This window comes from Trachymyrmex septentrionalis, unplaced genomic scaffold (assembly GCF_001594115.1).
Source record: "Trachymyrmex septentrionalis isolate Tsep2-gDNA-1 unplaced genomic scaffold, Tsep1.0 scaffold241, whole genome shotgun sequence".
NCBI lineage: Eukaryota > Metazoa > Arthropoda > Insecta > Hymenoptera > Formicidae > Trachymyrmex > Trachymyrmex septentrionalis.
In genome coordinates, this window is record NW_017305399.1 from 292246 (window position 1) to 306920 (window position 14675).

The window sequence follows — 14675 nt, forward strand, 5'->3', positions numbered from 1 at the left end:
TACATAACTAATATAATAATAATGCACATAGACTTTGGCAAAATAAAATAATAATGCCAAGAAGTAACAAAAAAAATTAATGCTAATCATATAGTATATGGAAGATGGGTAATTGTGCGCATTTTGAAACGCTTGTGCACAGTTGTCCACCGCGACCTGACTCGAAATACGATTACTTCAACAATTCCTATAATCAAACTTAATAAATAACAGCTCAAAAAATACACATAATAACATACTTTAATAACGTATGCAACTTTAACATATGCAAACAAACAAATTAAAAATACGGACTTACCATCTTATTTTTTGAAAGCTAAAATAACAAGAAAAGATGATTTCACTTTTTTGTATTTCTCTGGCTAGCAAATGTATTTGCGTCGTATCTTTTGTAGTTATATCTTAAGAGGACAACTTCTTGCGTAAAAATTTCACCACAATGATGTTTTCATCAATTGGAAAAGTACCAAACCAGGATGCGCACAATTCTCCCACTTTCTTCTACGTGGTGATTGGTAGACTCGTGCTGTAAAGAGGATACACTATAATTTTGACATTCCACTCTCATCGCTTCATGGGGCCAAATTTAAAGAGACTCTACTGTAAGACGGCTCACCGTCCTAGGTTGCTAGACATGCGAGTTGTTTACTACAAGCGGCCTTGGCAATGCACGAACAGCGAAAAAAAACATCTCCCCGCGCTAGGCAGTTGTATGTTGTATCGTGTTGCGTGCTTGCATTTGGTGGTGAGCTAAGTGAATACTATAATAGTATTTATTTGGCAATTTTTAGAAATTAATATTTCGTTAGTTATTGTGAAAATTGTAGATAATTTTTTACTCAGTCTAATCCGTTCTATTTCCTCACGAAAGGCGATCCAGTAAGTATGAAATACCCTGTATATGACAAAATTTTTTATCGGAGTTATATCTGACCAGATTTGTTGAACCTAGACATAATCATATCTCGGCAGATCTAATCTTTTTTCCTCAGAAGTAGTACGCATTCAGCAACTCTCCTCTATGTGGAAACTCCTTGCATTATGCTAGGTCATACATCAAGAACAAAGATGTTATCCAATTTTTTAATAGATTGAGATGCACTTTCTTCACATTTCCTTTTCTTCCTGCGAATAATCGATTACTGAAGGCGCAGCTATAAGAAACTTGAAAAAAGAGAAACTCTGCGCAATTCTACTCGTCGAAATGGGTAGTATTTTTATTCAACACTGACACTAGAAACATATTAAGCGATTTATTTCATTAAAACAATGTAAAAGATTGAAACATATGAAGAGCTGCAAGGTAGACATAGTAGGAAGACAGAAAACTCTAACCTTTTAACAAAATTTTAACATTCTAGATCGATATTAAAACCGAGACGGAGTAAGAAAAGTTCAAGGTTTTCTTTCGGGGCTAGAGATACGTCTAGCTAATTGTTGATGAATGGCAGCGACGTTTTGATCCTTTGATGACGGTACGATACATTCCTTTTCCGCGATAGTCGCAGTCGCAACTACATATGATTTGTTATTTTCATGGCTTGGCGAAGCGTCTCTTACTAATCCACGAAGAAACATGGCGACACATGGCCATGGAAATATCCTGCGTTTTATTAACGATTATGCAATTTTTTTCATATAAGCGATAAAATAACGAAATAATGAATAAATAACAAATTTACTTACCACTTTAAAGTAAGCAAAATTTGTAAGTAGCCTGGAATGATGGCATACTTTTCGTTACACCTCATCGCCATTATTATTCTATCGGCTACAGCATTTGGACTTAGAGTCGGGATGTATCTAAAGTTTGAATATTGTATATACTTTCATACATGTAGTAAGCTAATTTATTTACATTTACATTAGAAAAAATATAAATAATAATATATTTATTTCTAAAATAATAGCTTCTAAAAAATTTTCGGGGATTTCTAAAATATTGAGTAATTTCATATATTCATTGTATTATTATAAATATCGAAATCTCCTCTACCTTGATTGAACATCATCGAACATGCCGGTACTGCGGATAAAATAAGGACATACAACTGTTGTGTTGATGTTGTACCCTTCGTACTAGAACAGAATAGAGTAAGAATGAGTTGATCGATTAGTGTAATAATTATATAATAGTACCTAGAAAAATATAAATATCTAATTCAGATAGTAAAATGTTAGCAGAATGTCAACAGATTGGTTGCAAATTTTATTAGAAAATGTTAGTACAGGGTGGTCCAAAAGTCCGTTAACATTTGAATCGGCAGCTGCGTCGAGCAGTGAGGGAGAGGTGGGGCGGGCGAGGTACGGAATGTTAGAGCGGTCGATGGGAATTTAGTGCCATGGCGTCATTCAACGAGAAACAACGTGCGTTCTGCGTACGCGAGTACTATCGAAACAACGATTCTTCGACTGTAGCGCAACGAAAATTTTGCGCTCATTACAATATACGGCATAAAAATAAAGCTCCATCGATTCAGTCGATTAAAAAATGGGTCCAGAAATTTGAAGAAACTGGTTCAACAATAGATAAACCACGATCTGGCCGATCTAGAACATCACGGGATCCCAACAACATAGAGCGACCGTGTTAGAGCGTCTGTTCGTGAACAACCTGGACTCTCTACTCGAAAGCGGTCTAGCGTCTTAAACGTATCCAAAACATTTTTAAACCGCATTCTACACAAGGATTTACATTTGCATCCGTACAAAATCCAAATGGTTCAGCAGTTAAAGCCTCAAGATTATGCTCACAGGCTGCAGTTTGCTAACGAAATGCTAGAGAGGTTCGCCAGCTTTAACAATATTTTTTTTTCAGACGAAGCCCACTTTCACCTAAATGGACATGTAAACAGACAAAACTGCAGATATTGGAGTGACACTAATCCGAAATTGAAGCATCAAAAACCCCTGCATTCGCCCAAGGTTACTGTATGGGCAGCTTTATCAGCAAGAGGCATTATTGGTCCATATTTTTATGAAGATCAAAGAGGAAACGCTGTTACAGTGAATACAGAGCGGTATATTGCCATGCTACAGAACTTTTTTGCTCCAGCGCTTCAGGATTTTGATGGTTTCAATCAACGATCGTGGTTTCAGCAAGATGGGGCAACATGCCACATTTCCAACGACTCTTTAAGTGCAGTTCGCGAAATTTTCGGTCAAAAAGTTATATCCAAAAGAGGTGACATTAACTGGCCACCTCGTAGCCCGGACTTATCCCCAATGGATTTTTTCCTTTGGGGATACCTTAAAAGTAAAGTCTTTAACAGCAATCCAGCGACTCTTGAGGAATTAAAGGCTCGTATTCGCGAGGAAATGCAAAACATTTCCCGAAACACTTGTCAGTCGGTCATTGAAAATTTCTGCTCCAGGTTGCAGCAGTGTCAAAATAATGAAGGATCGCATATGGACGATGTTATTTTTAAGAAATAAAATCCCAAATTGTGTACTTTCAGAATAAATAAACATTTTTTCTTACATATAACTAGTTTCTTTTTTATCATCGTATGACATGTTAACGGACTTTTGGACCACCCTGTAGATTAACGTTAACTGTCGCATTCTGCTCCTATTCTGTCGTCAATATCTGTTGAAGATTTTATATCATTAGATTGGTGGCAGAAATTAAACAGAGTATCGATCATGTAACTTTTTCTCTCGGACGGAAACGTAAAAAGTGAAAATTTTTATGTATATATATATATATATATATATATATATATATATACAGGGTGGGCCATTTTAATCCCTCCACACGAATATCTCGTCAGGTAAGCAAGATAGTGAAAAATGTTTCAGACAAAAGTTATATAGTTTTGAGGGGAACATAAGAAGGTGTCATTAGTTTGACCTTGAATAATTATATAAAGGTCACATAAAGATCACTTTTAATTTTTTTAATAGAACGCCTTATTTTTTTATTGCATATTCTTGTAGCATAACTCGAGAGTTTTCCAAAACACTATAATTAAGTTCATTTTTATTAAGTACTTTTTGAGTTATAAGGCTTGCAAGTTACAGCACCGCCGGTATTAGTATTATCCAAGGTGTCCGACCGACGACTAAAACCTCTTAAATGTTGTTTAGGATCATGACCTGGATAACATTTGTCAAGATCTAGATCTTCCGCCAAGAAGTTGTTCCATCACATCGTAATATGGAAAGGTCATACGTTCGGCACCGCTCATGCTATTGTTGCGTTTATACATGTAAAGTACATTTTTTAAAAATGTTTTTATTTGGTTTTCATTTGTACGTCGGTTTTAATAAAACCCATTCCTTTCATTTTAAGTTCTAATGATTTATATATATCTATATGGCGCTTTTCGTCCATTAATTTGGATTATTCGTTTTTCGATACATAATTCAATAAAAATTGTCGTTTTCATATCCGTCCAGTTCGATCTTTTCATTTTTCTCAAATTTGCATTTTTCAAAGATTCATACGAGCATTCTTTGTTCATCTAGTAGTGAAAAAGTTGCTATAATATCTCAAAATATTTAAGAAAAATATCATATTTTAAATTTATAATATCTCAAAATATTTAAAAAAAAGTATCACATTTTAAATTTATGAAGATTTCAGAAAAAAAAATCTTAATTTTTTTTTAGATTTTTTAAGTTTTTTTTTCAGAATATAAAAATATAGTAATACAGAAATTTTGAATAATTCTAAAATTTACAAAGATATTCCCAAATTATATATAAAATTCCCAAATTATTATATATAATTCTAAAAATATTCTAAGAAAAATTTTTAGCAAATAGAACTCCAATTGTAGTCATCTGATTATCATTATGAAATTCAAGAATAGAAGCAGAAACAGAAATGGGAAGAGGAGCAGAAACAATAGCAACAGGAATAGGAACAGTTGCTGAACACGAACTCTTTGAATTCTTCGAACACGATTTTTTAAACATTAAAAAAATTTTTTTATTACGAGATATATGTCCATTACCAACGACATGGCATATGTCAAGTTGAGATTGACAAATAATGGTTGTAAATCGAGTAGTGCGCATTTACATCAAAGTTATAGGCGGTCTACTTCAGGTCACCAAAAACCGAAGTCTAATCTACAGCCATTTTATTTTTGTGATAGTATTGACACAGCAGATAGGATCACGATTGTGAAAGAAGAACAATCTTGTCAAAATACTTTCTTTATTTCCCTTCTCTTTTAACAATCTTGTTGTCACGTTCTAGTGCACATGTACTCAGCTCGACAACTGCACAGAGACAGACGCTCACGGACGACAACTGCTTACCCACCGATCGCGCGGTCTCTAGCTGCTCGTTCTTTTTCCCTCACACACTCTCCCGCTCGCTCCGGCGCGAGTGCCCAATAAGATCTCTCGCTTTTCTCCGAAAGGCGGGAGACACGCATGAAACATTTCCAACACTTCCACCGTTTCTGCGTGTCATACGCTCTATCACACCTACACTTTTACGCAACATACAAAAACGCTCTCTCGGAAGTGCCTTCGTAAAAATATCCGCTTTTTGGTTTTCTGTACACAAGTACTCGACCTTTAGTTCTCTTGACTCTATTTTTTCGCGTATAAAATGATAACGGACATCTATGTGCTTTGTACGTTTGTGAAACTCAGGATTTTTAACTAACTTTATCGCACTAATATTGTCTACAAAAATCACAGTCTCGTTATCACATGGATGTCCGATACCATCTAATAGCCTTCGCAGCCATATCGCTTCTTTTGACGCTGCCGACGCAGCAACGTATTCCGACTCTGTCGTGCTCAATGTTACCAACTTTTGACGTTGGCTCGACCATGTAACGGGACCACCGGCGAGTTGGAAAACATAACCTGTCGTTGATCTCCTCGTTTCGAGATCGCTTGCGTAGTCGGCATCCGAATATCCGACTAATTTTGGCACGCTTCCACCGCCACGAAACTTGATTCCGTACTCGATCGTTCCGGACAAATACGCAAATATTTGCTTCACAGATCGCCAGTGATCATTGTTGTGATTATTCAGAAATCGACTCACAGAGTTTACCGCGTATGCTATGTCGGGTCTCGATATAATTGCCAAAAACATGAGTGATCCTACGGCCTCTCTGTACGGCACGTTTTCCGCTCGTTCTTCCCCCTCGACAATGGGGTGCAAAATTACACTCGGATTCGACGGCACACTCATTGGCTTCGCACAGCCCATACCAAACCTCTCAATCACACGCTTAGTGTATGCACTCTGGTGTATAAACAAACTCTTTTCTTTGCGATCGCGCTCGATTTGCATGCCGACAAATAGGCTCGTATCGCCGATCGTGATTTTAAATGAATCGTTGAGATGCCTGAGCACGCACTCCAAAGCATCTCTCGATTCTGCGGCAAGCAAACCGTCGTCTACAAATAATGCCAAATACACAACCGATCTTTCTACCTTACCGACGAATATACATTTGTCCGCGTCAGTCTCATGAAACTCGAACTGTCTCAAGAACGCACGGAACTCGCGGTTCCAACACCGAGGTGCCTGTTTGAGACCATACAGAGATTTTTGTAAGTGACAAACGACACTTTTCGCGGCACTTCGTTTCACTGTCAATCCTTCCGGTACTTCCATGAAAACTTCTTCGTCCAGTTTCCCGTACAGAAATGCTGTCTGCACATCGAACTGTGTTAACTCGAGATCCTTCTCCGCGACGACGGCCAACAATACTCTCAGTGAGTCGTAACGCACAACCGGGGCGAATGTTTCAGTGAAGTCGACTCCTTTCCGTTGCATAAAGCCTCGTGCGCAGAGACGTGCCTTGAACTTGACAACATCGCCTCCCGTGTTCTTCACGACCTTGAAAACCCACTTCGAATCGACTGTTTTCATTTCCGGCTTCCTTTCGACTAGCGTCCACGTTTTATTCTCGTCGAGAGCACTCAGTTCCTTACTGATCGCCTTGATCCATTTGTGAGCGTCGTCACTGCGCATCGCCTCCTCAAATGTTCCCGGAATTTCGTATTCAGCCACGTTCAATTCGTATCGCAACGGTCGCTTCAAGGATTCTCGATCGCGTAACTTTCGTACAGTCTCGCCTGGTGCTTGCACAGCAAATCCTGGCGAACCATTTTCTGCGTTTTCGTTGGCCGGCAAGAACACCACCTCTTCGTCACTGTCTTGATCGTTGTCCTTTTCGCGTACTGGAGCAGCCTTCGCTTCCACCTTTGGTAGGACTATTTCGTCGTCCGACTCTCTATTCACCGAGAGCGTAATTTTTTCGTTTTTCTCGTTAAAAACAACATCACGTGTAACTGAAACCATTTTTGTCGCCGGATCGTACACGCGGTAATTCGAAGAATTTGAATCGTAGCCGACAAGTATCATTTTCTTCGCTCGAGCATCGAATTTCGTCGTTTTCTGTTTCGGGATATTTACAAACGCTTCAGACCCGAATATACGCAAGTGACTCATGTTAGGCTTCCGACCGATCCACCTTTCGTACGGTGTCGCACCGTTTCTCACGCTCGACGTACCTGCTCGGTTCATTAAATAAATAGCCGTGCTGCACGCCTCGGCCCATAATTTATTCGGCAATCCTTTTGCATGCAACATTGTTCTCGCGCTTTCAATCAGTGTGCGGTTATCGCGTTCCGCTTTCCCGTTCTGTTCGGGCGTATACGGTGCCGTATACTCTCGCTGAATTCCGCGCGAATCGAGATAATTTTTCATTTCTTTATTTTTAAACTCGCGCCCATTATCGGATCTAAGAACGCGCATCGTTCTCCCGAATTTGTTCTCGATCAGCTTGTCAAATATTTTAAATTTCCCGAGTACGTCGCTCTTATGACGCAGGAAATAAATATACCGGAAGCTCGTGGCATCATCTTTGAACGTGAGCAGAAAACGCGAACCACCCAGTGACTCAACGGGCATTGGCCCACACACGTCCGTGTGTACCACTTCGCCCGGTACAGTATTTTCGCGCATACGTTCCTTTTTGAACATTTTACGATGCGATTTACCTATTTGACAATCCTCGCAAAATATCTCACCGGTCTTCGGTAATTCGACCCCTTCAACTAGTCCCTTTTCGACCAGCTCGCGTAGCGCTCGCCCGTTCAGATGACCAAATCTCTCGTGCCAAATCGAGAAGTTCGTCCTCGCCACATTCGCCTCATTGAATTCTGCTGCACACTTTACTCGAAATAGCATCCTATAGATCTGGTTCTCCTGTTTAATTCCATATGCGATGATGTCTACATTGTCTTTGATCAGCACTTGTTTACCCGAGAACGACACTTCGTAACCTCGAGAGGTGCACACGCCGACTGAAAATAAATTTTTTTTCATGTCGGGAATGTATAGGACTTTCTCAATGCGCGACGAACTCCAGACACCACCGACGTATCTCTCGATCGCAATCGTCCCTTCGCCCACGACCTTGGACTGTTTATTGTCTCCAAGAGACACCGAGCCGCCGTCTGCAAGATCGTGATACTCGCTGAACCATTCGCGCCTATATGTAATATGACGTGACGCGCCACTGTCGGTAATCCAGGATTCGCTTTTGTTGGCTCGAAGCACAGATTCCACTATATAGTTTGGAATTTCATAACTTCCGTTTTTGACGACTTTGTTTGGGCTTCTCGACCACGTTTGCTCGACGACAAAGGCGCAATCACGTGACCGGCTCACATCGCTGTCGCTGTTTTCCCTTCTTTTATTTCGGCACTCACGCGCGTAATGTCCGAGTTCGTGGCACTTGAAACATTTTATTTTTGTTTTATCCCGCACACCTCGCTTCTTTTTCGCGTCGTGCGAACTCTCCTTTTCATTTTTATTTGTGCCCGATTTTCTTGTCGCCAAAAATGCTCCAGGAGCTTCGTCGTTCGCCGACAATCGTGCCTCTTCACGTAAAAGTCTTTCTTGCAGATTTTCAAGATTCTGCGAATCCACCGGCACATTGTCCCATGCGGTTTGAAAAATCGCGTATTTCGTGGTTAAACTCCCAAGAATTTTCGCCATGATCGTGCTGTTTGACACAGACTCACCGAGATCAATCAATTGCGCCGCCATGTTTTGCACCTTCGCGATGTGCTGCATCATCGAGTCCTCCGGTGCCATTTTGTACTCGTAAAGTCTCGTCATTAGCAAAAGTTTGTTCGATGCCGACTTTTGTTCGTGCACACTGGCCAATCTACGCCACATTTCACTCGCGGAACCACACGTTAATAGCGGTCGCAACTGTTCCGGCTCAAGCGTGGAAGCCAGCAGGAAACTCGCGCGCGCATCGTCAGCCATCCACGTAGCTCGATCCTCTGCCGGGGCCTCATTTGCCGGCTTTTCCCGCGTCCCATCGACCACGTCGAATATGCGGTTTGCGATGAACAGCATCTTCATCTGGAACTTCCACGTCTGGTAATCGTCGCCGTTGAATTTTGTGACGTTCTTCGTAGAGATCGCGTCGGACATCTTCGATTCGTTCTCGCCTCACGGCTACTCTCTTATTCACCGATTAAACGATCGAACAATACGGCTGCCGCGTCTCGACCTTTCGTCCCGCGTACTGCACTTTTAGAGTTATTACGATTTCTTCGCACAATCTGCGCGGTTATCGGGTGTCTGGGCCCATAACCTATTGACACAGCAGATAGGATCACGATTGTGAAAGAAGAACAATCTTATCAAAATACTTTCTTTATTTCCCTTCTCTTTTAACAATCTTGTTGTCACGTTCTAGTGCACATGTACTCAGCTCGACAACTGCACAGAGACAGACGCTCACGGACGACAACTGCTTACCCACCGATCGCGCGGTCTCTAGCTGTTCGTTCTTTTTCCCTCACACACTCTCCCGCTCGCTCCGGCGCGAGTGCCCAATAAGATCTCTCGCTTTTCTCCGAAAGGCGGGAGACACGCATGAAACATTTCCAACAGATAGTTATATTTAAAATATCTTTTTTTGAATGAGAAAAAGCTGAATTAATTAAGATAATATTAGAATAATCTATTGAATAACTTGTTTAATAAATTACCTCAAGTTCCACTCGAAGAGCTTCATCAAATCCCATTGTCAAGTGTTTACAGCGAGGAACTTAAATAATTTAGATCGAATTTGGGATATAGGCCGCGGTTTAAATGCACAGTGTAAACGTAACCTATAACTCTCCGGAGTGCCCTTGTGGCGACCCAAGACAGGACATAAACCACACATCTTCTATTGTAGATTATGCACAGTCAAATCCCACAAACTTCGTGCATACCTCAAAAAACAATTCCCTACATCTCCTATTGATACTGTATGATAAATATTCCCCTCACTTACGTTGTGCCCATTGATAATCGCCTATCTCAAGTCATTCAAACTCAATATTTAATTTGTATTTCGCAATTAGACACATGGAGGCCAGAGGGGCTTTGGTCTTCCAACAAATGACTTGAACTTTTCAGAAGCATTTCTCCAACTTTGATGGTGGCGGGAATTACCGTTTCATCGGCAAGCGCCATTAACTCAGAAGAAGAAGAAGAAATTCTTTTGGAATACGAGTGTCTCATTTATTGCCGTGAGCGCGACTGCGTGCGCGAGTGAGAGTTCGTGAAACCACTCGTTGCGGATATAACAGTATACATATATATATGTTTGCGTTGATTGAATATAATAAAGAATATTTATATACACATACTCGTATATAACTTGTATTGGCTTTTAAAGGCTTCTACTAATTTTTATTCACATTTATTATCTATCATTATCTAAGTATTTCTGTTAGTTTACAAGATAAAAAGGGATGGCCATTTATACAATAACCCTATATAAAAAATGTCTACTAAAAATTAATTTATGTTATATTTTTTTGTCATTTTTTTTCTCTCTTTTTATTTTTGTGATAGTTGCATTTAAAATATCTTTTTTTTAATAAAAAAAAATTGAATTAATTAAGACAATGTTAGAATAAGTTATTGAATAACTTGTTCAATAAATTATAGTTACCTCAAGTTCCATTCGAAGAGCTTCATCAAATCCGATTGCCGCAAATTTAGATGCACAATAGTCTATCAATTTTGGAATCCCGCATTGACCGGCTAAACTGGCCACGCTCACGATATGTCCTTTATTGTTTTCCAGCATCGTTGGAAGAAAAGCTTTTACAGTCTAAAAAAGAGTTATGGCAAAGTATTTATTAGAGTTCGAAATATCCAAGTACCAGCTCTCTCACTCCGTTATCCGTGCGGATCTGGACCAGTTCGGTGGGTACCCGCTAATTCGGATACCCGCAGAATCGTGTACGATGCGAATACTCATAGAACCGTGTGCGATACGGATATCCGAGGAATTGTGGGCAATATGTATATTCGTTTTGATACAAGTATCTGCTACATGCTACAAATATATACGTGTAATTTTGCAAATTTTAAAAACTTTAACTCCGACGAAGTTACCAAATGTCGCTGTTTTTCCAGCGCAACGACATGTCTTTATACACAATCACATCAATATCTCACACAACCTATGATACACGCAGTCGTACGTTCATGTCAATTTTCGTGTAATAAATTCGTGATAAAACGTTTAAGTCTAATTCTAAGAATTTCTCGACATTATTTGTTCACGCAAACTACGTGTTTGTGAATTACTATTTCGTAAGTACGGATTGCAAAACTTTCGTATCAAGTAAATATTGTCACGACTTAGGACGCCATATTACACGAAGAAATAGTAAAAATATATCAATTTCAAAATTTTTTGTCATTTTTGGCATAAACTCCACCTCATGAACATGTATTAATGCGTATAATTTAATCCTGGAAAAGAATTTTTGAATCTGTGAAAAAGAAAAAAAATATTTGTTATACAAAAATTATATGATTTAGTCGGTAATACAGATGGCTTTAGGATCCCCTTAAGTTATTTTTTAAGTTCAGCCACAATTTCGATTATTTAAAAAAAACGGAAAGTGGTTCATCGTGTACAAAAGATGTGTACACAATAAACCATGCTATTGTTAATAATGAATTACATGTTTCATATTGCAAATTGTTTTATATTGGATTATTTTAGTTTTGCTATATTTTTAAATGTTTACTTAGAAAATAGATAAATTGTAAGATAGTAAGGATTCAAGAGGCCGTCACGTTTTTCTGCCAAATTCTTTCATTTTGAGTGAAAACGTGTCAAATGAGTATATTTTTATTAAGATTCCGGGAAAAAATGTTTTATGTATTGTATAATTGTATTGTTACGTCCAAATTCCGGAAAAATGGATTTAAAGAGAGAAGGGAGTAAAAAAGATGGAGTGTGGAAGGACGGTCAGACTCTTGTCTCGCAGATATCTGCCCGGAAGCAAACACTGCGAACGCACCCTTTTTATTGCTCGCTTCGGAATAAGGGTCAACGTCTCGTAAAGACGCTGACATCTGTTTCCTACGAGCGGTGCGATCGTCGGTCCGAATTTCGAGTCAGGGAAATCCCTTTAACTCAGGAATGGACCACGTGTGAGCTTGTTAGGGCAAGGTTTTAATACAGGGTTTAATGGAGGGTTTCATAAGTGAGAAGAATAATTGCTAACATTATTTATTTTTTATGTATTATATTTACTAACATTATTCATTTTTATTGTTGCTTATCAAAATGACGCTAATAACAGACGGTTAATAAACAATCGGCGGATTTATTATAATTACTCTATACATTTTAACCTATTACATAAATACCGCTATTGTCTATTCGGTAACGGGCATACGCTTTATGTATGTATATCGAGTAGTCGGGAGAGTCGGATGGGATTTGATCAATCTATTTCGTGGATGGAAACGGAGGAAGGAGGGAAAAGATTATAAAAGAATCCCACTGGAACTAGGAATGCATTGGCGGAATTCGGGAGGAATACTGGGATACTGGATGTTGAGGTTTGGCCGGTGATGGCGTTTCGGATTTCTGCAGGATCAAAATAATGAGGGCCGTTTGTATAGGCCCCCCGAGGGATGGATGCGGTAGTAATCCGCGGAAATTGGGTGATGAGTGACTCGAAAGTGTCACTCTCTAGAATGCGGAAGTAGGATCTAGATGGGGGTGGAGGGATTTCCTCTAAGAACTCCACGCTGTCCGTGGAGTTCGTCGGGGACGGACTTTTTCTGGGGGAAATTGGGATCGATGAATCGGATGATTGTGGAGGAGTATCGGGAAAGATTCTCTCGGTCAGTGCGTCCGAGAACGCGGGTGACAGAGATCGAGGGGGAGACGAAGGAGGTTGCGGGAGAGGTGAAGGTGTTTGAGGGGAAGGAGGTATAACCTCAGACTGATTAGCCGGCGGAGCCGGTGGTGACGAGGATGGAGGTGGTGGTGAGTGATCCTCGGCCGGACGACCCTGTTCTAGTGAACACCCGGGGTATTTCTTGAACTCCTCGTCCAAGAGTCTTCGTGCCTAGACCCGGTAGACCCGGCTTCGAAGCCACCCCTTGTAAGGACGGTTCGACGCGGCACTATAATTTAGTATAAATTATAGCGGATGGTTCTCTTATACGAGTACATATACACACACACACACACACACACACACACACACACGCGCGCGCGCCTCAGTTGCGTCCGAGTCTTGGACAAGCGAGGATGGCCCCTAGAAGACGTGCAGGTAAGCGCAGTGGACGGCGAGGCGGTTCTGGGAAGATCTCCCGTTAGGTCGAGTGGCTGTCAGTCAGGTTGACTAAGGGGAGTTCAACTTGGATGTCACGCGACCATCTGGAATTCAACCGTGATCGACCGTTTAAGCCGTTGTTTTGTCGCTATCAAGTGGCAACCAACGGTCCGATCATCGTCCAAGTGCGCGGCTACGGGCCTAATTCCGACAGGAGCGAGATAGCTACATCAGGCTTGATTTGCTGTGGTGTTGTGCCGACGAAGGGTGTCCTGCGAGTCAATTGTCCCTGGTTTACTACTGATACAGCTGGTAGCCACCCCATATTTGCACTTGACGTCGAATGCATCGATAAATCTGCACCATCACGAGACGTCTACGTGGTGTTTGAGTGTCACTTCTTGGTCGGACCCGAGGATGTACCCGCTGCCTGCCCTACCAAGGCGTTGAAGACGACAGCTGAGGCAGAAGATCCGAGGCGAATAGAGGAGGCGATTGCGGCTGCTTCGCAGCCGCTAGCCTAACCTAACCTACCCCGCCTTTTTGCAGGTATGTGCAAAGGCGTGGTTACACCAGCCTAGCCCACGCGAAGTGCTCCCAGCAACCCTGTATTGGGATGTCCTGCTGCACCCGGCCCAACCCACCCCCTCCCCCGCTCATCACACTGATCCCGAATGGATTATTAGTTTCAAAAGGTAAATGTTATTCGGCTCGTCGCTATTGTAACAGATGGTCTATCGGTATTACTTGTTAATAATTTTTATGGTGATGACGAAAGTTTTTAGTCGAAGAAAAGAACTGTGGAGTCCGGACGTAACAGTATAAAATTATATAAAAATATATATAATTTTATATATTTGTACATAACTGGACATATTTTATATATAATTGTATAGGGAGACTCTCGATTAGGTGGCGTGAGTGAATGTGGATGCGATTATAGAGCGGTACGTAATTCAAAAGAGATAGATAGGTAATTGAGGCGTTTGACGTGATAAAAGAGGGTGATTAAGTTAAAGTGCGTGAGAGAGAGGGTGATTATACTTAGGGTGTGACGAAGGTGAGATTGAAGGCAGAGG

The 14675-nt window shown here is 40.6% G+C and overlaps 1 protein-coding gene across 6 annotated transcripts in view; it reads right to left on the reverse strand.

The window, feature by feature from the left end:
* Positions 1-298: 298 nt before the first annotated feature.
* LOC108748799 (epidermal retinol dehydrogenase 2-like) overlaps positions 299-14675 on the reverse strand; it is a 48146-nt gene continuing 33769 nt past the window's right edge. For 2 of the 6 annotated variants that reach the window (XM_018487160.1, XM_018487159.1), the window contains exons 5-8: positions 10956-11117; positions 1997-2079; positions 1687-1803; positions 1396-1603 (exon numbers count right to left, since the gene is read on the reverse strand). In XM_018487160.1, coding sequence (XP_018342662.1) covers positions 1396-1603; positions 1687-1803; positions 1997-2079; positions 10956-11117 — 570 coding nt within the window. Of the gene's footprint in view, positions 527-582; positions 1604-1686; positions 1804-1996; positions 2080-10955; positions 11118-14675 lie in introns of those variants that run through there. The other 4 variants (XR_001939324.1, XR_001939325.1, XR_001939323.1 and 1 more) reach the window with 4 other exon arrangements.